General features: G+C 33.2%; 2 protein-coding genes across 3 annotated transcripts in view; both read left to right on the forward strand.

Annotated features, from left to right (window-relative positions):
* The window catches only part of LOC124361227, a 91809-nt gene that overhangs the window by 48201 nt on the left and 18599 nt on the right, over positions 1-25009 (forward strand). The gene's annotated exons all lie outside the window — the stretch shown is intronic.
* The window catches only part of LOC124360332 (L-galactose dehydrogenase-like), a 34172-nt gene that overhangs the window by 602 nt on the left and 8561 nt on the right, over positions 1-25009 (forward strand). For both annotated transcript variants that reach the window (XM_046813869.1, XM_046813868.1), the window contains exons 2-7: positions 2158-2302; positions 10746-10863; positions 11185-11346; positions 12122-12352; positions 15006-15137; positions 17899-18071. In XM_046813869.1, the coding sequence (XP_046669825.1) occupies positions 2160-2302; positions 10746-10863; positions 11185-11346; positions 12122-12352; positions 15006-15137; positions 17899-18071 (959 nt within the window). In that variant the 5' untranslated portion in view covers positions 2158-2159. The remainder of the gene's footprint in view (positions 1-2157; positions 2303-10745; positions 10864-11184; positions 11347-12121; positions 12353-15005; positions 15138-17898; positions 18072-25009) is intronic.

Genomic DNA, 25009 nt, shown 5'->3' on the forward strand with positions numbered 1-25009 from the left:
ACAAATATTATGCATAACTTCAACCATAAAAAGTATGACTAAAAGTTTATTTTTTATGATGGAAGGGTATGTGAGATAGCCAATGTATCCTTCATTTTTATCAAGTTTCAGAAAATGTATAATGGTATCCAGGTTCTCGAAGAAAAATTAAATAACTTATTTTGTTAAAACTACAATTACTCCAATAAAAGCTAAATTTGTTATGAGTATTATTATATTCAACAATTTACAAACAAGAATATATATATATATATATATATATATATATATATATATATATATATATATATATATATATAATTCTTACACTGAATGTTTCCAAAATCCAAAATGGGTGCACTATAATAAGAGGCCACCAACACAATTGAATCATGATTATCGAATCATCAATATTCATGACCATCTTCTAATAATACTGAAAACAGAAACGGATGTTGGACCAAATAACGTAATAGATATTTCCAAGAACAATATAGTTCTACTGGTTTTTAATCTTAAAAATTAATATATATTAATTAAAAAAAAAAATATTTATGCTATCAATATTTATACAATTTTACAAACAATAACATTTACTTACTTTTAACTAATTTCAAGGATAAACATGTCTGACTCCTTGTGAAACAACAAATACTTTTTACATTGTTATTGTTATTGCCGCCATTAGCCAAGAACCAACCAAATGATTTTACAATTTATTTCCAAACACAATTTTACTTTGAGTTAATTTTTAATTATAATGTCAAAGGGAATTAAGTTTTATACTTTTAAAATTGTATTATAGAGAAGCTATACTTTTATACCTAAAAGAAATGTATTTTTTTCAAATTATATAGAATAACTAAATTTTTTTTAAACGACTTTTGAGCAACATATTACTGTAAAGGGTAAACATGTGTGATAGCATTTAACAAATGCTCGAATGGATCACCACCAATATCATAACTTCTCATTGATACATATATTTTGCAAGATGATCGTCAATGCTCCTAAGACCAGGTTTTAGGGATTTCTTTGTAGGTAGCTCTCAAATTAGATTGTATTGTTTGGGTGTTTGATCACACAATAAGCTCAGGTTGACGTGTGAGGATCTGTGAATCCACCCCAATACCCTTGGGTGTTTGGAGAAGTTATAGTATCGACGAAGTTTTTACTGTGGTTTACAGCAAAATGGTCATAATCTTTCTTTTTAGGCCAAAATAGGCTTTCCATAACTCTGTAACGATCGTTATTCCTGGTTTTACATTTTTCACAATTAATAGGATATAAGTGAATCAGCATTTTGTTTATGTTCTGGGGAAATGTACCTCCTCTCCTTTCCCTTTATGAAATATCTACATTACTGTATATTTATAATGTAGCAAGCTGTTTGTTTTGCAACCATTTAAAGCATTGCTCAATGTTTAAAAATACTTTTTGGACCTATATCTGCATGTTCATCACCATTGTTCTTGCCAATGTTACTAGCCTAATACTACATGAATGAAATAAAAACAGCTTGGAATGACGTCTCTATCCTACTCAGTACGTAAACGAAATAAAAACAGCTCGCATTGATTAATTAAGAATTTCTGTAGGTCAAATGGATTTGATAGTATCAATATTTAACTTATAATTGATAATTATGATTTGATTGTTGTGGTGGCTGCTTATTACAATACAGCAGCCACCACAATTTGCAGAATTATATGCACTAAAAACAATAAATAAATTACTGTTTTTCAGAATGTAATTTTAGAAATGCCTGTATATGACAAAAGTTGTTATAAAATTACCATCTCAACTTCTATTTTTGACCGGGCGGTTAATTAAAGTCGGCATCAATCATGTTAAATGGAGTTTTAACATAAATTTAGAAAAGACTGGAGTAGCAGAAGAATGAACGGAACACATGGAAAAATTGTCCTGCCATATCAAAAAGTTGGAAAAATGTTCTAGGGGCGTATCTTTCAGCCCCAAGGATATCAGAGAACAGGAGCCCTCAAACTTGATTGGCGTTTGTAAAAGTTTCAAGATTTGGTTATCTTGGGTATGCTAGTGAGTTTAGGTATTACATAAATTTTAACCTTTTTGTTTTGTATAAGACAATAGTAAATAAGTTGTGTTGGTGTTACTAAATGCTGGCAATGAAACTGAAAACTATAATAACTTTTATAGGTATGTCAGCGTTGCCAAGTACCTTTGTTGAAGAGTTCCACAGTGAAAGTGATGTAAAAAATATAAAATACTCAAATCTTGAGAATACAGACTTAAAATTGTCAAATCTTGGTGTTGGTGGTGGAACATTTTCTGAGTTTTATGGGTAAGTATTTTATAGGTTAAAACCATTAAGTCATGAAACTGTAGAAGCTAGCAATTTTGGTAAATTCAAGAACTACCAAATCAATTCATAACATAAACTAAGTATTTATGTTACAGAAATTGTTTGCCGCAGTTCCTTAATCTTACGATGATATAATTTATATTGTATGGCAATGAATAAAACTACAATCGAAAGCAATATACTATTTGTAGCGAAATGTCTATAAACCATTTAGTATAATATATACATTTTTAGTGCAACAAGCATAATGTTGATGTATTTTAAATAGGCATATTGGTAGATGATGGAAACTAGGATCTCATGTTTCCGGTGATAATCTAATGCGAGATCGATAATCAGCTTTTGGTACTGACTTCTAACATGGCTTTTTCAATTCATATTTTTCATTCTTTTCTGTATAGTATGGGAGTAGCAGATAGCCTGATGGCAGAGCCACCTATCTAATCATAATAATGATTTCAATTATTTTTCAAAGCAATCCATGCAATAATTAAGCACATCAGAGCAACTCTATAACTTTAACACGTTTGCGATGATAAATGATCATTATTTCAAAAAAGACAACAACATTTTAGCCAAAAATTATAATATGCTGAAATGTATAAACATACTTCTAATAATAGTATAAATACTTTATCATCCATATGTACAGTTTGTAAAAGAAGCAGTACACAATTAATTGTATGTTAGTTAATTGTTTAACTGTAGTAAACATTAAAGTGAAATGTTCTGTTTTATTTTATTCTATTTAGACTATTTGAAAACAGCATTTTCTCTTGAAGAAAAAAAATGCCAGGATAAGAGGACATCAAACATAGCCATTACACATTGAAAAAAGTACAAAAACAAATATCATGTTGTGTTTTTTGAATGAAAACAGACAACAGCGTTTAATGAAAAAGATTTATTTTCTTACTAATATAATATGGAACATGCATTGAATTAGTGGAAACCCCCATATGCACAAATTGAAGCAATTTTAGAAGCTGACAATTTCTCTTACAGTTAGGATGGAACAATTTTTGTGTTCAATCCTGACCTAAACGTGTTTGAAGAAGGATATAGTCATACTGAATTATGGGAACTCAAAAATCAACTCAAGTTTGAAAAAGAAAAAGAAACCTCTTTATGAGCTGCTGAATTAGAATCAAATCAACTATGTGAAAATGTTAATAAAGAATTTAAAGTTCTTAAATATGTCCACAAACTTCTACAATAAAAGGTTTATAAAAAAATTAGTAATCTCAGAGATTATACCAGTTACAAATATGCTCTCCATGCAATAGGCAATGCTGAGGACTGAAGCTTCTCAGGAGGTTCCCACTGGAGCCTTCTGGTCCATGTACTTAGAAATACAAATTCAATATTTTGATTCTGTTTATTTACTTAATAGAAAGAAAGCAGAAACTTTGAGCATTCAATTTGAGATTGAAACGGAGGAGTGTGAGGTATAACTTGGGATTAATTGTAACTGTAGCCTTATTTTTGACCTTTTGGCAACAAAATTCTGTATCTAATTAAACAAAATACTCCAAAATATTTTAAAACATAAAAAATATCAAAAAAGTGATTCTAAATAAAATGGGTTTTCACCAAATATTTGCTAAGAAAATAATAAATACCACTCTGTATGTATTGTAAGGTGGTAATGATGCAATGAGGCATGCACCATGAGCACATACACGTCTCATACTGGTTTATAGTTCACAGCTCATAAAACATTAGCATATTCAACTTTTAATTTTTTTTCTCTTTTACTTTAGGGGGAAGTTGGAAGTGAGTGACCTATTAAGATCTTTAAGAAGATTTATTTTTATTTTATTTATTTATTTTTTACACATAATTTTACAGAATCATGGCCCCACCAAGTCAACATTACTCATCGGCGAGGTCCATAATGAAACTTAAAAAAAGTAAGATACAAAATTCCATTGCAAATGCTTTTGTCGTAAGGCACCCCAATTGACTCTGCTAGTTTTTTACAGACAGTTTCTGCAACATCTTCATTTCTGGTCTCTCCGCTGCACTCAAGGCCGTGGATCTCCAAATTACAGAGATGACCAATCCATCAATCAAAATTCTTTATTTACATGAACATAGAGTACAGTAATGGCGTCATTATTAAAGATTTGTACATTTCATATCTTAAAATTGTATGTACAATAATAGCTTAGTTGAAATCAGTCAAGAAGATATAAATAGGTAACAGTTAGAGTTGAAAAGAGATGATGAAGCTAAGTTTATACAGGGTGAGTCTGACCACCCGTGCAGTATTTACAGCTGTCTTAATAACTGACTTCCACACTTTTTCTATCTCTTTTCTCCATAATTTGGCCTCTCCGAATCCGTTAAAATTATTTTCAATTTTGAAAAATGCCCCTAAAGGGTCCAATTTGGGGGGGTAGGGGTGCTTTTTGGGGAATTTTCAAATGTAAACATGGGTCTTGTGATACATAAATTTAAAGGTCTAATTACACCGAACATTTTGGCGCAAACAAAAGTTAATTATCTTTAACCATATGTACAGGGTGTACCAAAACGTTTTGAAATAGGACTTAAAAATAAAGTACTGTGTTACCCTACCTACAATACGGAACAGCTCCAGATTTTTTCCTAACTTGCTATTGACCTATTTTTCAATGAAATATGTGGTACGGCACGGGCATTTTTCACTGGATTTCTCTAAATTTCAAAAATATTCAAAATTTAAGAATACAAAAAATCCTAACACTAAAAATTTTTAAATAGCATTATATAATAAATTTTATATGAAATAAAAGGTCTTTTTAAAACAAACATTTTTTGTATTTAACGTTTTTTCCTATCTCTTACTGTTTCAAAATGGCAGCCGAAAAACTGAATTACGTATGTCCGTTTACAAAATGTAACAAATTATTTTTATTTGAACAAACAGGTTTTTGTGATTAAATAAACAGAATTTGTTATGAAATCAGACCAAAATTCAACATGTTTTAATTTTCCAATGTGGCCCAATATTTTTGTAGTAGTTTCCATGTTTATCTTTTAACTCTACAACTGGCAGTCGCCTGATTATCAGTTGAAATTAATGTTTCTGTAATGGCAGTCGCCTGAAAATCAGTCGATTTGACACGTGCCCGTTTGACATTTGTTATAATCAATACACGAACTAAACTGCCATGATTCATATACCACTGGAATCAGAAATAGTTGCTGATTTGATCGATGTATTTTGTTTTGTTTTGTTAGCAGCCATATGTAACTATGACATATTGAAAACGAGAGTTGTTTGTAAACAGTCGGTCATTGTTGTTGTATTGGTACCCAGTCGCGTTATTCTTGTCCATCTAAAACGTAAGTTTATTACATGAAATAAGTGTTTTTATGTAATAAGTGTGTTTATTTATGCGTATAAATTCTCGTAGATTGTGTTTTATCAGTTTATTTTGTGATGTTATGAAGAAATATATGTGAAAAAAGGTATTAGTGAGCCTTTGTAATCTAGGCTATGTGCAGTGTTGTGATAGTTTTAGTTAGCTTTAGGATCATTTTCATATGCGATGATCATGATATAAAGCTTCTTTATTTATTTTTATATTTAATATTTTTATTTTGTAGAGCATGTTTTGTTCTATATTTTAGTGTATTTTATGAATTTTTTGAGTAATAAATAAGGTTTTGATGAATTTTATAACACAGTCGTATCCATAGCAATGAATTTAGCCGTTTTGTACTTTCTTCAGTTTAGGGTATTTCATAATTGTTTTAATAAAAAAAATGTAGTAAACTATACTTTTTCTAAAACTATATAAACTTTTCAACATTTTGGGTATTTTGGAAATATTTTTTTTCACACAATGTCTTTTATAGGTGCACCCCCACTACTTTTACATAAATTTTTTTAATTTTTTGAAAATAAACTTAGTAAAAGAGTGATAAATTTTTTATATTTTGGGGTTTTCATTTGCATTACTAAAAAGTACAGTTCCTTGTGAAAAAAATGATATATAACACATGTAGGTTTATAATCAAATTATATTTAAAAAAATTAAAAACCGATACTACTGCAAAACACCTCAAAATGGTCTGCCACTTAAGGACATTTCAACTGCCAGCTCGAGGGTTAAAGATAACAATGATTCATGTATGCACAATCTCAATGCAGTCTTGGACAAGAAAGGTACTTTGTACCACCCTCAACAGGCTTATCACTTGCGGTATGCTGGCTAGACATCTTTATCTGACAAATATGATAAGGCTACCCTTAGTCAGTTCATTGGTGTCTGCTGTTAAGGACAGCTTGTGGTTTTTCGAAATGCCGTACACAAATGCAAAGGCATTCGATATGCTAATGGTGTTAGGCGAATGTTTTCAAAACTATGTGGCTTCTGCAAGGGTGTATGCCGAACGGTTTCTAAATAGAGAACCTCAGTCACGAATGGCCTTTCAAAGACTTGCTATTCGAGTTCGTGAAACAGGACAGGTACAGCCTGACAGCAATAAGGGAAAAACAACCCCTACCCCCCAAATTGGGCCCTTTAGGGGCATTTTTCAAAATTGAAAATAATTTTAATGGATTTGGAGAGGCCAAATTATGGAGAAAAGAGATAGAAAAAGTGTGGAAGTCAGTTATTAAGACAGCTGTAAATACTGCACGGGTGGTCAGACTCACCCTGTATATGGTACAGAAATGATACCATAAATAGTCAGGCATTGAAAAATTCTTCTAGGGTGTAAAAAGATTTCTGTAGCAGCCAGGTCTTGAGCGATGTCTTGAAGTTCTTGTCTTCTCTACGTCTCTTCAGATCTTCTGGGAGTTGGTTGAAAAGTTTTCTTCCTATGTAGGTAGGTTTCTTTTCAAACAGGGTGAGGTGGTACGTTGGCAGGGCATAGTCATATGCGTTTCTTGTGTTATAGTTATGATTGTTACCTAGGTGGTCAGGTTTCTGAGCTATTGTGTAGCAGGTGACCTCGCAAATATAGAGTGAGACCACTGTCAGGATTCCAAGTTCTTCAAAGGTCTGACGGCATGACTCGTGAGGAGTCAGTTCTGCTAATATTCGAATAGCCTTTTTTTGCAGAACTAGAACACGGTCCCTGTTTCTTGCTGAAGAGTTGCCCCATGCTAATAATCCATACCTCAGGTGGGACTCAACTAGAGACAAATATGCTGTCCTGGTAGTATCTTGATTACAAGAACTTTTTACTCTTTAAAGAGCATAAATACTGGAGTTAAGCTTACTACAGAGATTGCCAATGTGTGGATTCCAATATAGCTTGTCATCTATTATAATGCCGAGGTACTTTGCTTTGTTATCTTGAGCAATTTCTGGTAAGCCATAGTAGTCACTGGTTCTTCGGCCTTTCCATATAAGTTGCTGTGTTTTGCTGTCATTAAGAACAATATTATTAAGCTGCCAGTATTGTTGGGTCATATTCAAGGCTATAGAAGAGTTAAGTTCGAGTGATATTGAGTCTTTTCATGCAATAAGAAGGGCTGTATCATCTGCATATAGCATTGCTTGGGCCCAGTCAATAAGATAGCTTGGAAGATCATTCGTTAGCAGAATAAAAAGCACTGGTCCCAAAATCGATCTCTGAGGGACACCTCTAGTGATAAGGAGTAAGGTAGATCCTGCTTTATGGGATGTATTATTGTTTGTATAGTTCAGTTCAACTAGTTGCTGTCAGTCTTTCAGGTAGCTAGCAAGCTAGTTTTGTGATGCTCCTCTAATGCCCATGTTCCCTACTTTTTGGAGAAGTAGAGAGTGGTTTAGGCAGTCAAAAGCCTTACTGAAGTCCAGCAGCATGGCAGTCTCAGTTGTACCCTCTTCAAGTTGGTCGATGATGAATTCTGACAGTTGAACTATAGCTGTAGTTGTGGATTTACCACGGAGGAAGCCATGTTGCTGGGTCTTCAAGATGTTGTAAGTCGTCAGATGTGTTATCAGTTGGTTTAGTAAGATCTTTTCCAGTACTTTAGATATTGTTGGGACAATTGATATTGGTCTATAGTTTACCACTGATGTTACGCAGCCTTTTTTGTGAACAGAGAATACTTTTGCAAGTTTAATTTTGTTGGAAAAATGCCCTGTGAAAATGAAAGGTTGATTATGTGACATAAAGGGCTCACTATTTCATCCTTGCAGTGTTTCAGTAGTATAGAGGTGAGTTCATCGATACCTGCTGATGGATTTGATTTCAGAGATGAGAGTGTATGGGAAACTTCTTCTGGTGTGGTGGGATGAAGGATGAAGTCAGGTATTTCGCCATAGTCTTTGCATGTTGGTAACTGATTATTTACGGCTTGGCCAGCATTGCAGAGAGTGATGTCAGTCTATTTTTGAAAATACTGGTTGAAGTATTCAGCTATTTCATTAGGATTCTTGATTTGTTCTTCATTGATTACAAGTTTTAGTGATTCGTCCTTTTACTATTTTTGCATCTTTTGTAGTTAATAGCCTGCCTGATAACCCTTTGTTTGTTGTTTGAGTTTTCAATGAAGTCTGAAGTTGACTGTTTTCTTAGTTTTTGTTATATTCTTTTTTTCTGTCATCAGTTTCTATCTTATGGTCATCGTAGCCAGTTGTCCTTTCCATTTCCAGAGCTTTGAGGAAGGACTTTCTCACCACAATATTCAATTCGGCGATGTCACTCTTGACTCTTACTACGTCTTGGTTGTAGTCCTGTGCTTTCGTCTTGAAGCATTCAACCTTCTTTTTTAGAAGAGAGTTTTCTTCTCGAAGACCCTTAATTTCATCTAGCAACAAGTCATATTTTGATGATAGAAATAAAATTATTTTTCTATAGTACTTTGACTGAATGTTAGGCAAAGTATTAACTTTTTCCGAAATAGCTCTCAATACTCCTAGGCTACCAACTTCACCAGAATCTTTTGAGGTTACGTTCGACAAGTCCTCCATAGTCGAGTTAGAAGCAACATAATCATTCCTCTTCTTAGATTTTCTACAATGTTGACAATTCCAACTCTTTTACATTAATTCATGGATTTCCATGTTTGGGTCTTGACAGAACAGTCTCCAAAGTGGATCCCTTACTGAAGCTTTTGCAGAGAGCATGGTCCCCTGTTGGCAATTTTTTTATCACAGTTGCCACAAATATCTGCACCTTCACTTGACATTATGTTAAACTGTTATCACTTAAGGTTTAAGTATGATAATTGTAAAAACACTCAAATAAACGTGAAAAAACTCTTAAGTAGGCAAGTTGAGATTAAATATCCCTCTGCAACCACAGAAAACTATGTGCCATATAATTAGTATAACCTTAAAAAGTCTGTTAATATGAAATAAAAATATTTTTATAGTTTGCTAAATTTTGAATATGCTTTTTCCATTGTCCATACTTTACTGAACATTGAATATTTTACTTAAATAATTTATACATGTTGAGATTGCTGTCCGAAAGTGTGCAATAATCCAATCTTTAAATACACCCAGATACTATGAAATACTTTTTTTGAATTTTTTCTGCGATCTAAATGCTTAAAGAACAGATTGATTCTGTCTCTCATTGTAATTTAAAACTCAACTCAAGTTGGGTTTATATGCTCTCTATTTTCTTATTAGTACTTCAAGCAAAACTAAAAAACTGTAAATTGTCTATTTCATAATGTTATTAAGTTATAAAGATTACAGGCTTACAATTTTGCTTTCTTCATTACTAAAGTACTGACATGAAATAATTCTGACATTATATTTAATAATCTACAGACCAGCCATCGATATTAACACACAATGAAAACATTACATTGTCGTGTATGGGTTACATTTGTTACCTTATTGGATTACAGTAAATGTTGGGGATTGAGTGAATTTAAGAATAAAAATGGGGTGAAGTAAATTGAGTTATATATAACACTAGGATAATTAGAGATGGAAGTATCTTTTGTTGTATGTGGAGGACCACCTGTTTCTTAACAAGAACAGGAAAAGTAGACAGCACTTGATGTACAAAGGGTTAGCTAGAGATATTCTGAGGAGCAGTTTCATGGTAATTGTGGAACACTTGTATGCTGTGATGTACAGGACTTTGTGTTGTTCTTTATTGAATGGTTATACATTAATGAATGATATCATTCATATCTACATTTTGCTGTTGTTTTGTAGCATGAGACATTAAAGAACAGATTGATTCTGTCTCTCATTGTAATTTAAAACTCAACTCAAGTTGGGTAATAATATTCAGTTAATTTGAAATTGTTATTATTATTATTTATTTGAAAGTAAGTGGTGATGTGTAGTACTTTCTATCAGTTCGTTTTAACTTCAGATTTGTAAAAGATACTTCTGATTTTAAGTTCTGGATTTCATTAGAATCTGATGTAATTTTTGGTTGCTAATAAATTCACAATTTTGGATTATTTTAAACAAATTATAATAGATTATAATTATAATTATTCAAATGCAGTATCATTTTCTAGATCAATAGATGAGACAGAAGCAATTTCTCTAATAAGGAAAGCATTAAAAAGTGGAGTCAACTACATAGATACATCTCCTTACTATGGACATACATATTCTGAGTCGTTAATAGGCAAGGTAAAGTAAGTTGAGTGATATCCGTATTTATACTAGATTTTTCGTTAAGGAACCAAAATTATAATATTGTTTATTATACCTGTTCTTAATTTTATTGTGTTATAAAGAAAAAGAACTTAAATAGGATTTTTGCACAAAAATAATTTTTTTCCCCTGTAATATGAGTAAGGAAGAAAATATAAAAGATCATTTTGTAAGGATTACAAAGTTATCATTTTGTACTATTAAATGTCATATTTAATACATCAGTTTTATTACGAGTAAAAATGTTAATGACATGCTGTATGATCATGAATCATGATTGAATTTCTGTTGTTGCAGGCCCTTGTTGATGTTCCACGTCAGGCCTACCATATATCGACTAAGGTTGGCCGCTACGGAACATCTTGGGCAGACTTTTTTGACCATTCTGCTGAACGAATTGTGAAGGAGTTTGACAAGAGTTTAGAGCGATTAGGCCTGGATTATGTGGACATCCTCTTTGTAAGTAAAAAGAAGTTGTTTTCGAAATTGTATTAGCATCTACCTCTTCTTACTGAACTCATGTATTCTGTGATTCGAGTTTGCAGTGCAATGGCTGCTAGTTACATTTGGCAGCTAAGATTCTAAATGTTGTTGAGTAAAATAGTAAAATTCAAAGAATAAGTATTTGTGAGCAGTATTTATTTCATTTAACCTTTATTTTGGATAAAATTGAAAGATATGTATTGGGATACCTCATTATGCAAATGTACAAAATTATAATCTTGAGTATGCTTGCAATTTGAGCTGTGAATTGAAGCTAGTATCAAACCTCTAGAAGAGCTCTTAAATGTTTAAACCTAGTGGTCGATTTAAAAGAAATTTGACCAAAGGGTTTGATTTACTTAATAATAAAATGATATTATTTAATATTAAACATAATTTTAGTTTTACATGCCAGTTCAATATTGTAATAAGAATGATTTTATTTTATTTTCCTTATTTGTTTTTAGAGGTTGAGAGGGAAGAGAGGAATTTTAAGCCCGAACTTTACTTCTGTAAATAAAGACATTTTTAGTTTCATTTGGGCTTGCCAGGGAAATCAGTAGGGATATACTTTGGCACATATTCATCCTTCTTGAGTCAAATAGTATAAACTCATGTAAATAACCTATGTTATGAAGATTCTTCTTGTCAGCTACAAAGTTGGTTAAACTAAAAACAAAAATAAACCTTTATTATTATTAAAAAATTCAGCCATGATTTACTGATTATGATGATACATCTCTTATAATAGGTTCATGATGTAGAGTTCAGCCCTCTTCAGCAAATCCTGACAGAAGCCTTGCCAGCTGTGCAGAGCATTGTGGACAAGAAGAAAGCTCGTTATGTTGGCATTTCTGGATATCCTGTATCTCTATTATGGGAAGTGGTGGAAAAGTCTCCTGTGAAAATCGATGTCGTCCTTACATATTCCAGAGATTGTCTATTTGACACCACCACAAAGAAATACATGTCTTTTTTCCAGGTAACCCATATACAAAATATTACTTTTAGAAATTACATTTTACGAGTAACGTAAAACTTTTCTAATTTATTATTTGATTATATCTCCATAATAAGGTATTAACTAAATGTATAATAATTAGGCAGTTATTGTACAGTAGTTGAACACATCCACTATGCCAGACACATTAGTGCACTATACACTGTTATACAGTACTTCAGACAAGATCACTCATTATGGAGCCACTGGAAAGTTGTAAAATAACATTGAAATAATTATTAATGATGGAAAAGTTAGTAGAATATTAATTTCAAAATTTTTCCGTGGAATTATTGGACAGGACTATACATGTTCCTTCATCTTTAAATTCTTTAGGTGACAAAAAATCAAATCTTTAACCCTGTGACTGATAATAAGAAACTCCCAGAATGATGCATTGGTTTTTGTCTTTGCACTGTATATTTTTCGGATAGTTTTTTAAAATAAATGCTAATTAATAAGTGGTATATATAAATTATTTTGTTAAAAACTAGAAAAATTATGAAATAATACAAATATGCATTCATTATAGTTTTGTTTTTTTATTTATATATATATAAATTGAAAAATGTGTATTGTAAATTTTTGTTTTCTAAGTTTCACTCCATGTAACTTTCACATGACTTGAGATAGTAAGATACTGTAAATGTGTACATTTTTATTAGTATATTTTGTAAAATATACAAATGTTTGTTGTGAACAAAAAGATTATATCATATATACACTTATTTACAAGACAAAACAGTTTTTTATAAAAATGTAAAGTACATCATCTCATTTTATTAATTTAGAATATGATACACTACACAGTACTTCCAAAATGGTACAGGTACATTTTCCAGTTACTGGTAATGCTAAATGAGACAAGTACTTTGAACCAAGAATGGGAGTAAATGTGTGAATTATCATATCGTTAATATACCTGTAACAGTAACCTGTACAGTGTACATTCGGTTTAAGAACAAACAAGTACTCGGTACTGTACAGTAATTCTACGTGATCAGTTGTCACAATAGTAAGTGAGTTGCCAAACTGTGAGCATTTCTTTATAGCGTTAGTTTTTTTCATTCGTTGTTACTATGAGGTAACACCATCTTGGGCACTGTAGTGATTTGTGCATTAAAAAAGCTGTTGCAGATTATGGTAAATTAACAAAGCCTGCTCAATTTAATGTGCGTTAAAATTTAAATGTTTCAATAGTGTTTTACAAAACTCACGCTCAAGATAATGACAAAGATCTCCATAACATAGTGATCAATGCCGAACTTTTCGGACCACCTGGTCAAGAATAGTTAAGATAGTAATTTATTAACAACTTTATTTTCATGCTATTCTGACTTTCTACAGTTACTTACTCAAATACAGTACACTTGCATCTATCTTGTATAAACATTTGGTCACAATCAATCACAAGTTTCCAAGTTATGAATATTCAAAATTGCAGTTTAGTTGAAAAGCATTAAAAACAGTATTTTTTATTGTTATTGATATGAAAACTAAAAGTTATTGATAATAATCACTGTTGTATGTCGAAACAAAGATATACACAAGCTAAATTGTAATGTATCCCCTGAACCTTTATTAGTTAGTTTGTGGTCAAGTTTCAAAGTCGGATATCAATACTTCGAGATGCGAGAGTATACATTCAGATTAACTATTGGTCTTGATTTGTGATTTAAACAACTATTATGATTAAATTTTGTTTTAGTTCAATACACTTCATACAAACTGTATTTGTTGGAGAACATTTTAATTATCCCTGTACAAGCTTCCTGGTGATTAGTAGTAGAGTGGTAAACTTTACACACTCTGATCTATGAACTGCCTTCTTTTTTTAGTTCAGAAGTACTATGAAATAGAGATTTTAGGGCCTAATATTTACAACAATTTCCATGGGAGGGCTTCCTGATTCTCCTACTAATTTTCAGGATTTTCCGTACCTTCTACTCACCAGTGTTCCGGACACCCTCCTGAGAAGATTTCTGGGTGCGCCACTGCTGGCTCACAATAATTACAACACAAGACTCAGATTACGGATAGGCTACCAAACAAAGTCCAACAAAGTCTCAAATTCTGGCTGAAAAGAGATGTATAATAAAGTGTATTTTTCCACCTGTCTTGTTTTCTTGGACTCTGACGGATAAGATATAGCCAACTTGGTCATTATGTTAATAAATTCTTTAGGTGAATAGTCACTTATAGACTATTTTATTCTTCTGTAACAATAAAATTATTGATATAATAGTAAATAACATACCTAAACATTTATGCTATGTAAACATTCATTTTTAATACAAATTATTTAACTAATTATTTTTCTTTTTTTATCATCTGGAGATGACGTGTGTGCCATTTTACAACATTTTTCTTCTATGTATTTGTCCGTCGAATCAAAAAGATCACCTGACATTATATTTGCAATGGCTCTTCTCCTTATTGATGAAGTTGGAACCTTATATTGGGCCACTTTATCCTCATGTGGCTTAAACCACAAGATTATTAAAATAGTCTACATGTATATTAGATTTATACCAATTGTACGTCATAAGTATTCATATAATACATTAAACTATTTTAAAACCTTATTAAACTGTATTAGAGAGTGAATTTTAATAGAGCTGTGATATTTATTCAGAGTCGTCGTGTTGGGCTGATCAACGCTGGAGTAACAGGTCTAGGTCTTCTGACCAATGAAGGACCTCCGCACTGGCATCCAGCCTCGGCAGAGTTGAAGGATCTGTGTCGTAATGCTAGTCTCTACTGTCAGGTAAATTAACCAGGATAATAACAGTGTATTAATAATCATCACATCCTTATGTATGTCAACAATATCAATATAAAATCCTTGTATCCCCTTACACAGAGATGAGTACAGTGCTTTACTACCCATTTTGCTCCTCTGCGCTAGTCAGCTGCAAGTGACACTACTAACACAAACTATGTAGTATACAGGCATAAGTAAAGTGCTTTACTACCCATTTTGCTCCTCTGCGCTAGTCAGCTGCAAGTGACACTACTAACACGAACTATGTAGTATACGGGCAGTAGTAAAGTGCTTTACTACCCATTTTGCTCCTCTGTGCTAGTCAGCTGCAAGTGACACTACTAACATGAACTATGTAGTATATACGGGCAGTAGTAAAGTGCTTTACTACCCATTTTGCTCTTCTGCACTAGTCAGCTGCAAGTGACACTACTAACACGAAATAAACAGTTTACACACAAAGGAACAGAATTTGAGACAGCTGGAGCCATGAAAGATCGAGTGGCAGAGGCCATTAGACATGCTCTCACAAGAGGACTTGAAAAATTGGTTTTACCTCTGGAAAACTGGTGTACAGTAGTTTAAAAATCATGTAGGGGGATATATTGATGGCAACAACTTTAAAGTTAATTTTAGTGTGTGATTATTATCATAACATATTATATAATTTAAAATCTACAGATTAAAGTTTTCTTAAAACATCATGGTACAAGATACATTCTCATTTTTGTTCTTTAAGTTGGGTTTCATAGCAGTGTATAATAAAAGTCTACATACTATATCACGAAAATGTACTTAGTACACGATTTTGGGGTAGTTAAGCTGCATGTGCTAATGTGTCATTTGTTAAAATGACATATGATTGTTTGCCAGTTTTTTAAAAACTATTTATTTTGTGATTTTTCCATTGCCATCATGGTTACACATAAGACCAATGTAAATACTTTTAATTTAGTAATTTAGTAATTGTTCTGAATTAAAAAAAAAACCATATCACAAAATTTGAATATATGCAAAATATCAGCTCGATCAAGTAGTGAAAGGTGGTTCTATTTAGGCAATGTATTTTAGGGTCTTGACGATATACACACAGAGTTTACAAGGTTATTAGTAGAAATTGAAGTATAAAGTACCTTGTTGAATTAATTCTGTGTAGTTGGATTTTACATTAGAAACTTGTGATACTTATTAAAATAAGTTAAACTGACTTAAGAAATGTATTGTAACTTGATAGCCAACAAAGTGACTTACCCCAATAAGAGATTTAACTAAAAATACCTAAAGGAAGATTAGATTTGTATTTCAGTACCTGGATTTACAAATTAACCTCAAGCAAATTTCGATATAGAGAAAAAAAGCAGATTAACCCTCTTAGTGATAGAAGCCGCTCTAGCGACGTTCATTTGTTTAATATGAATGATAGAGGTTGATGCGTCGACGTTCAAACATGCCTTCGAATTCGTCATCGCTGCTCGGCTATCTTCGGTTAAATTCGGCCGTTATTTACTGCATTGTGTACAGAAACGTCTCCTCTTTCCTGTAGATCTGTCTCCAGATGAATTGTTAAAAGAATAATTAACAAATAGCTGGTATTTGTTACGACGTTGTGTTTTACTCACGGCCGCTAACCGCCGCGCCGCTAACCTATGAGTTGTGTCGGCGTGTTTTATCGGTGTTATTTCGTTTATTCCAATCGTAATAAGTTCGAAATGGCGGATGATTTACGTTCACAAGATATTAGAAATGTTTTAGAAGAACAAATGAGTGATGTGAGTGACAGTGATATCAGTGCAGACAATTTTCCCGATGATTATAATTCAAATCCTGGTGCAGGCCATTCCCTCCAACGCTTACCAGGAAGACAAGACCGGCTATGTATTGTATGTGGCCACACAAAAAAAGGGGAAGATCAGGATTCTAGTGTCCAGGATGCAATTCTGGTGTTCATAGAGTTGGTGTTTCCATAAATTGGATCATTTTTGGAGACCAAAGTATCAAGGGAGGAAGAGAAAGCATGATAGTAGTAGTGTCTAAGAGTGAATGGAAGGGTTTCTTCCATGTACATACTGTATATATTTCCATCATAACAGTTTTTTCAAGTAAAATATTGTGCGAAAACTGTATATATTATTTATCTTCATGAAATTTAGAAAAAATTGGCTATCTTCAAATCTTTGTCTAGTAAGTTTTATACTATGTGGTTTTTGTGGTAAAAAAAATTTTTTTTTTTCAAAAAACTTTTTTAAAAATTTTGAGCAAGTTTTAAGGGATATGTACAAAGGTAAGTAGTTTTATTTATTTTAAAATCATTCTTTATGTTTTTATGAATATTTTGGTATATAATATGTTGTATTTTCAATAAAATTAATAATTTTTATTAATTTTTAAGAAACCCCCAGCGAAACACTCCAAATGCACCTATCATTCATAATAAACATATTCATCACTAGGAGGGTTAAATGTGCTGAAGTACTTGAATTTTAAAAATAGATTTTTAGCCAGAAATACTTAAATAGAACATTTAACATTTTATAGTTTTTTAATTTTTAAGCAGGACAAGAAGGACCAAAACAAGTCTTCTGTTGACATGTATAACTAATTCCAATTGAAATGAACAATCAACACATTTTCTGAAAGCAGTAGAATCAACAAAATCAGCAATAAAAATGTAGCAGTTTTATAGTAAAAGAATCAGAACCTAAACAAGGTAATATTTGTAATATGAAAGTAGATAAGAATGAAACAAAACTTAGTTATGTTGAAGGAACAAGGTGTGGAGCTGGGTAAGCTAGCTGTTCACCACGCCATGCAGCAGCCAGGCCACTGTTCTCATCTGGTGGGGATGAAGACACTGGCAGAGCTACAGTGTAACCTAGAAGTGGCTACAACTGGCCTCACAGAAGCAGAGTCCAAGATCCTGAATAATGTTAAGGAGAAGTAAGTTGGAGTGTTTTGAGTATGATAAATTTGGGATTGAAATGAATGAATAAAAATTTTATAAAATTACAAATTCAATATATTTTGCTTTAATTTATTCAAATATTTATTATAGGTTAACTTTGAAATGTATAAAAGAGAGTCTTTAACAAAGTGATGTTACTGGGGATGTTTAAAAGGCAGCAGAAAGGAGTATTTCTAGAATGTTATAGGTAGGTTATTGTACAAATAACATATTTTCATCTTTATGCTTTTTTCATATAACGTTTTCTTGCTGTTGGAAGACTGCCCAACCCTCTTAGTCTCTCCAATGGGGTGCTTCTCAGTCTCCTTCATATATACAGTGTTACCAGAAAGTTTAGGGACACCCCACATAAAGTGATATACTACTTGTGTCCCTATACTAACAGCAGTTTGGCTAACTCTATATATTTCCCCATTAACGCAGTGAAAACGAAGTATTTTGGTGTGACTTTCATTACTTTATGTATAAAATCTTTCAAAATATGAACTTTTTTGTGATTTTAAAATTTTGGAGGAAACACCTGTTTTTTGAAACATTAAAATTTATAACTTCTAAAATAAATGTCCAATCATCTTAATAATTGGTACATTGTTTTAACATAAGGTATGGAGTAAATAAATGCTATTGTGGCAACTAGAAAAAAATCACTCAGTTTGGTGATCGCTCAAAGTTCCTTTATTTTTTTTTACAAATACGGAAATGGCGATGTTTGTAGCTGACGGCAACAAAGCAAATGATGAAAAAGGAGTGCGTGCGCATCAATATCCCTTCCTCTGTTTTGTGAGGAACAAGCTGGTGTGCGTGGATTGCCTACCACTCTCATAGTTCGAGCGCTACAACGCACCAAAGTTATCAGTTTTTCATTTCCGAAAAAATAAAAATAAAGGAACTTTGAGTGATCACCAAACTGTGAGTTATTTTTTTCTAGTTGCCACAAGAGCATTTATTTACTCCATATCTTATGTTAAAACAACGTACCAATTATTTAGATGATTGGACATTTATTTTAGAAGTTATAAATTTTAATGTTTCAAAAAACAGGTGTTTCCTCCAAAATTTTAAAATTACAAAAAAGATCATATTTTGAAAGATTTTATACATACAGTAATGATAGTCACACCAAAATACTTTGTTTTCACTGCGTTAATGGGGCAATATATAGAGTTAGTCAATCTGCTGTTAGTATAGGGACACAAGTAGTATATGACTTTATGTGGGGTGTCCCTAAACTTTCTGGCAACACTGTACAGTTTTGGAACTTTCTTCCCAGTAGAGAACCGGGACATTTAATAAAACACAATGTTTTCATAGATTAATGAGTTTTATGTATGAAAATATATAAGTGTTGAAATTCAATTTTAAGTATTAAGAATTGGTGTCAACAGTATTCAAGAATTGGATGCACTTGAATAACTCTACTATTAACACCACTGCAAAGTAGTTATAAGTATTCAGTTATGAGTCAGCGATAAGACGGATATAGTGACAGTGTTCCGGCCTTATTTAGCAGAGTTTTAAGTTCGTGCTAACCACATGTTGTGTACTATTTAACTCTGTGCTTTGCTTTCATTTGAAGGTGTTTAATATTCGCAGTTTACTCTTATTTGGTGATTTGTTTGGTTTATCTCTTTTATTTTTTATATATATTATCATCATGGTCATCTGTGACATCTGTGTGAAATCTATAACCTCTAAATAGTCTAAACTGGTGTGTAGTGACTGTCAAAAGTAGTTCCATGGAATTTGTCTGCGAATGAGTAAGGCTGATTTGGATTGTATAACTTCTGAGGGCCTAGTTTGGAGGTGCCAGCCGTGCAGTGTAACGAGAAGGAAGAGCCTAAAGTTCGATTCCGAAGCACAAGAAGGTAAGCTGACTCTTGAGGACATAATGAGAAAAATACAGGAAATAGCCGAAGGCCACTAAAAGTAGGATAAGAGTTTTAATGAATCATATGAGTTCCTAACTCAAAAGTTGAGGAGAATAATAGGATCATAAAAGAGAAAAACAAGTCAGTTGAAAAGTATCTCAAAATAATTGATGGGCTATGGGAAGAGAATAAAAAGTTAAATCAAAAGGTAGCTGAGTTGGATCACCATGTTGAGGATATGGAACAATATTCTTGAGCCTACGCAATTGTTATCCACGGCATTCCGATGCAGCAGCACGAGGATGCAGTTCACGTTGTCAAGGAAGTGGGAAAAGCTGCCATCGACTAGGTAACAAAGTGGGACCCAACAACACTCCACCGGGCATTATTGTAAAGTTTGTGTGGCGAATGAACAAGGAGGAGTTTATGAAGAAAGAAACATAGAATCAAGAAAGAACTATCTACGAGGCACATAAACATGGCCATGGACCAAGCAGAGTATGTGAACGAAGCCCTGACACCGGCGAGGAGGTGGCTTTTGGCACCGGCGCGACAGACAGTGAGGGAAAAAGGATACAAGTATGTTTGTTAGTATTATATTTTAATATTTAATGAATGATCGATTTGTTGTAATTCATCAAACAATAAGAAGTTTGAGACAACATTTCAATACTTTCGTTGTTGAGTTGAATACAAATTACACTTTTCCTGATATTATAATTTTGTCTGAAATATGGATAAACACTAATGAAAGAGATTTTTACAAAATACCAAACTTTGTAGTTACATTTGTACATTTAGTTATTTGGTTGTCCAAATAACTAAATGTAATGATGACTACACAGCTGGAGGTATAGAAATTTATATTAATAATTATTTTCAGAATGTTAACTGTAAGCCATTGCAGTTGCAATCAGCTGATGTTTTATTAATGTCATTTATGTTTTGTAAAGAAGAGTTTCATGTACTTACAATATGCAGATTACTTTTTAATTCAGCTGATGTTTTCATAAATGAAATGAGAACTCATTTTATTGATTCAGGCAATATTTATAAAAGAATTAGAAATTTGTTATTTATAAGTGATATAAACATTAATATCTTAGATATATTTAACGATTCTGTAAATAACTATAAAACTCTGATGGCTGTAAATGGGTTTGAATGTTTAATACAGGAGCCAACACGAGTTAAGGAAAAGTCTGAAACTCAAGATCATATGTATATGAGAGTATCTGATAAGAATAAGATTGTTATAGAAGTGTCTGTGATACACGCAGGCATGACGGACCATTCAATGTTGAATGTGATTGTTCAGGTTTGTGGTGGAGGGGTTAGGGGAGGCGAGTATGATTCCCTTTCTTGCTCCCGCTCCTGCTATCGCTCTGATTATTCTAGGCTAGATAAGCGGCTAAATGATGCTGATTAATTGATTGATTGATTGCTGATTGATGTCTACAACAAGACGAATGCGTCTATTATGTTTGATGAATTCTTAAATTGTATTACATGAACCATTGTTGCAAAGTAAAGTAAAAGTAACAGAAAATAACATATTGAGGGCTAAAAAACCATGGATTAATGATTTTATATGCTGAAAAATTAAGAGGAGAAATCACATTTTAAACTGGTTAAGAAACACTAACATAATGAAAAACTGAAGCAGTATTACTTCTAAAGCCTTCCTTAAGATGTTTTTATTTCATGAAAACATTATGCAATGGAAGTGTTTTGTGTGTTATATTTTTCTTCAACACAGAGCCGAATTGAATATGGAGTCATCTTTTGAATCAGCACTGGGGACTTACTTAAACATAATATATTATCAACAGAAACATGTAGTTGTAAAGTAAAAGTAGTAGTAAAATTTTTAAAGTATATTTTTGTAAAAGTGGTAACAGGCCACAGAATTCTTTAGAATATAAACCAAAATTATGATCAGCGAATCACTTTCTAATATGTAAGATATGCGGGTCGTCACTGTACACTATATGGGTCGGGATAAATAATAAGACGTTACATTTTAAAGTACCATTGCTCTAAGACAGCTCATAAAGGAACGGAAGGGACACGGAGGTTTACATGACGGTGTTTGGTGGTGGACTCTGGCTAGCCAGCTTGGACCGTTGGTTGTAGGGTTGTAGGGTAATGGTGTGATGTGACGTCACAGGAGAGAGCAGCCTATAAGCATTCTTTATTCGTATCAGACCACATCGTATGATACATCGCCTGACAATACATACTGCCATCATAACTGGTGCAGACATTAAATATTGCTATGGGTACATTACCAACTTAGTATTTATCACACTAAATACACTACAATCCTCCCCCTTAAATACATAAGTCCCCTACAATTTTAGAAATTTATTAATTACAATTTTTTTAAACAATTCTCCAATTTTAAATCAATTACAATGAATAGAAAATTGACATTATACTCTTTTATTTTAACACAAATCAAAACACTTCAATCAAAACCAATAAATCAGAATATAGCAATTAATAACACATTGAATGAACACAATTAACAAATCGATAATAATAATACTTAAACAATATTAATTATATACAAGTCACAATCGGGTTGTATTTATAAGTCCATTTTGACTACAGGTTTACAATCCCTTAGTGGGTATCGTCTAACACAGCGGTTCCCAAACTGGGGGGCGTGCCCCCCTGGGGGGGCGTGACACCCAAATGAAATAAATAAAAAAAAAATTACAAAAATAATTTCCTCATAATAATACTCCCCTCCCGCCATCCATGACCCCCACCACCCGTTACCTCCATTTGGCCTTGGTGTGAGTGCGAGTGTCCCTCCACCCCTACCACGCCCTCCTACCACTACCCCCACCGCATCTTCAATCCAATGTCAATAACCTTGCACTTTGTTCAGTGCTTGCGTTGTAACTAGTCCGTTCGCCAGTCCGTTGTGCCAACAGTGCTTTCCATGAATTATCGTCAGCGTGTTTGCTGTATTGTGGGTGTTCTGTAATTGCTGCGACGTTTGAATTGGAGTAATTGTTTTTGTGTTGTGTGAGTTCTGTGTGAAGCTGAATCAGAGAAGATGAACACGGCAAAGAAACGCAAGTATATTGACGATTATATTCAATATGGGTTTGTTTCCTTGCTTAAAGATAATGTTGATCACCCTCAGTGCGTTATTTGCTATGAGGTATTAAGCAATGACGCGATGAGGCCTAATCGTCTTCTGAGACATTTGTCAACCAAACATGCCTCTTTAAAGGACAAACCTAAAGAGTTTTTCGCTGCAAAATCTAAGAATTTAAAGCGCATGAAGTTAGATAGCACTGGATCTGCTGCTCAGTCATCTCTAAAAGTGCTTGAAGCTTCATATGAATTATCTCTTATTATTGCTAAGGAAAAGAAAAGTCACACTATTGGTGAAACGCTTGTTAAACCGTGCATTTTAAAAGCAGCCGATGTTGTCCTTGGAACTGATAGTAGGCAAAAGCTATCACAAATACCACTTTCAGACAACACCGTAAAACGCCGCATTGATGATATGGCCAAGGACATTAAAAACCAGGTGGTTGATGCAATAAAAAAAATCACCGTTTTTTGCTATCCAGCTTGACGAGAGTACAGACATAGCACAATGCTCTCATTTGCTTGTATATGTTCGTTACATTGAAAATGAAAGAATGAAGGATGAACTGATGTTTTCTACTGAGCTGTTGACCACTACTAAAGCTGTAGATGTGATGGAAGCAGTATCAGACTTTTTTAAGAAACACAAACTTTCTTGGCAAAAACTTATTGGTGTATGCACAGATGGTGCTCCTTCAATGCTGGGTTCTCGTTCAGGCTTTGTGCAGTTGGTCAAAGAGAAGAATGCTGATGTGGTTGGGATTCATTGTTTTATTCACCGCCAAGTCTTGGCAGCAAAAACTATTCCTAATGAACTCAATGCTGTTTTAAAGCTTTGTATTAAAGTAGTGAACTACGTTAAGAACAGTGCATTAAATACTCGACTGTTTAAAATTCTGTGTGAAGATTTAGGAAGTGATCACAAAACGCTGCTATTTCATACAGAAGTACGATGGCTATCAAAAGGCAATATGTTGGGAAGACTATTTGAACTCCGTGATGAAGTGATAACGTTTTTGGCACAGCAGAAACAAAACGAGCTTAGTGCAGAGTTCAAAAAACCCTGGAACCAAGTGATTTTGGCCTATTTATCAGACTTTTTTGACACTTTAAATAACCTAAACTTGAGACTGCAAGGTGCAGACTCCATTTGAAGAACCTCAAGGAGGAGTTCAGCAGGTACTTTCCTAACTTGTCAGAGGAGTTTTACAAACTATCAACTGACCCGTTCAACATGGACATACAGTTGCTGCCAGAAGAGTTGCAAGAGGAGGGAATAGAAATAAAAAATGACTCTGCTGCAAGATACGATTTTGACAAAATGGACAAGCCCTCATTTTGGTTAAAGTACTTAAAAGTTTACCCCAGTGTTTCAGGGAAAGCTGTTCGGATGTACTTGCCTTTTTCAACAACATACATGTGCGAAAAAGCGTTTTCAACTCTTGTGGCGATCAAAACCAAGTACCGCAACAAACTTGATGTCGAAAGTGACCTACGCTGTGCTTTGTCTGAAACTCAACCCAGGATCTGTCAGCTTATCCAGAACATGCAAGCGCACCCATCTCACTAAATTAAATTTTATGTTTTGTTTTTGTAAGTAGGTAGGCCTATTGTTTCACCTTCCTTAAATTGAAAATGTATCTGTGTTACAATGTTAAATTTTGTATCAGTTATTATATTCGTTTTTCATGTAATACTTGTTTAAATTTTCACCATACGTACAATTATTGATATGTGTAGGGGGGCGTGGGGGGGTCTCCAAATAACCAGAGGGGGCGTGGTACAAAAAAGTTTGGGAACCCCTGGTCTAACAGGTGTCATTTGTTTGGGTGAAACGCTGGAACTGTTATTGTTTACATTTGTACGTGGGCTGGGGCTTTGCCCCTGAGGGTTTCTGTTATTGTTATGGTTTTGCGGAGAGGGGGGCAAGG

This window comes from Homalodisca vitripennis, chromosome 4 (genome assembly GCF_021130785.1).
Source record: "Homalodisca vitripennis isolate AUS2020 chromosome 4, UT_GWSS_2.1, whole genome shotgun sequence".
NCBI lineage: Eukaryota > Metazoa > Arthropoda > Insecta > Hemiptera > Cicadellidae > Homalodisca > Homalodisca vitripennis.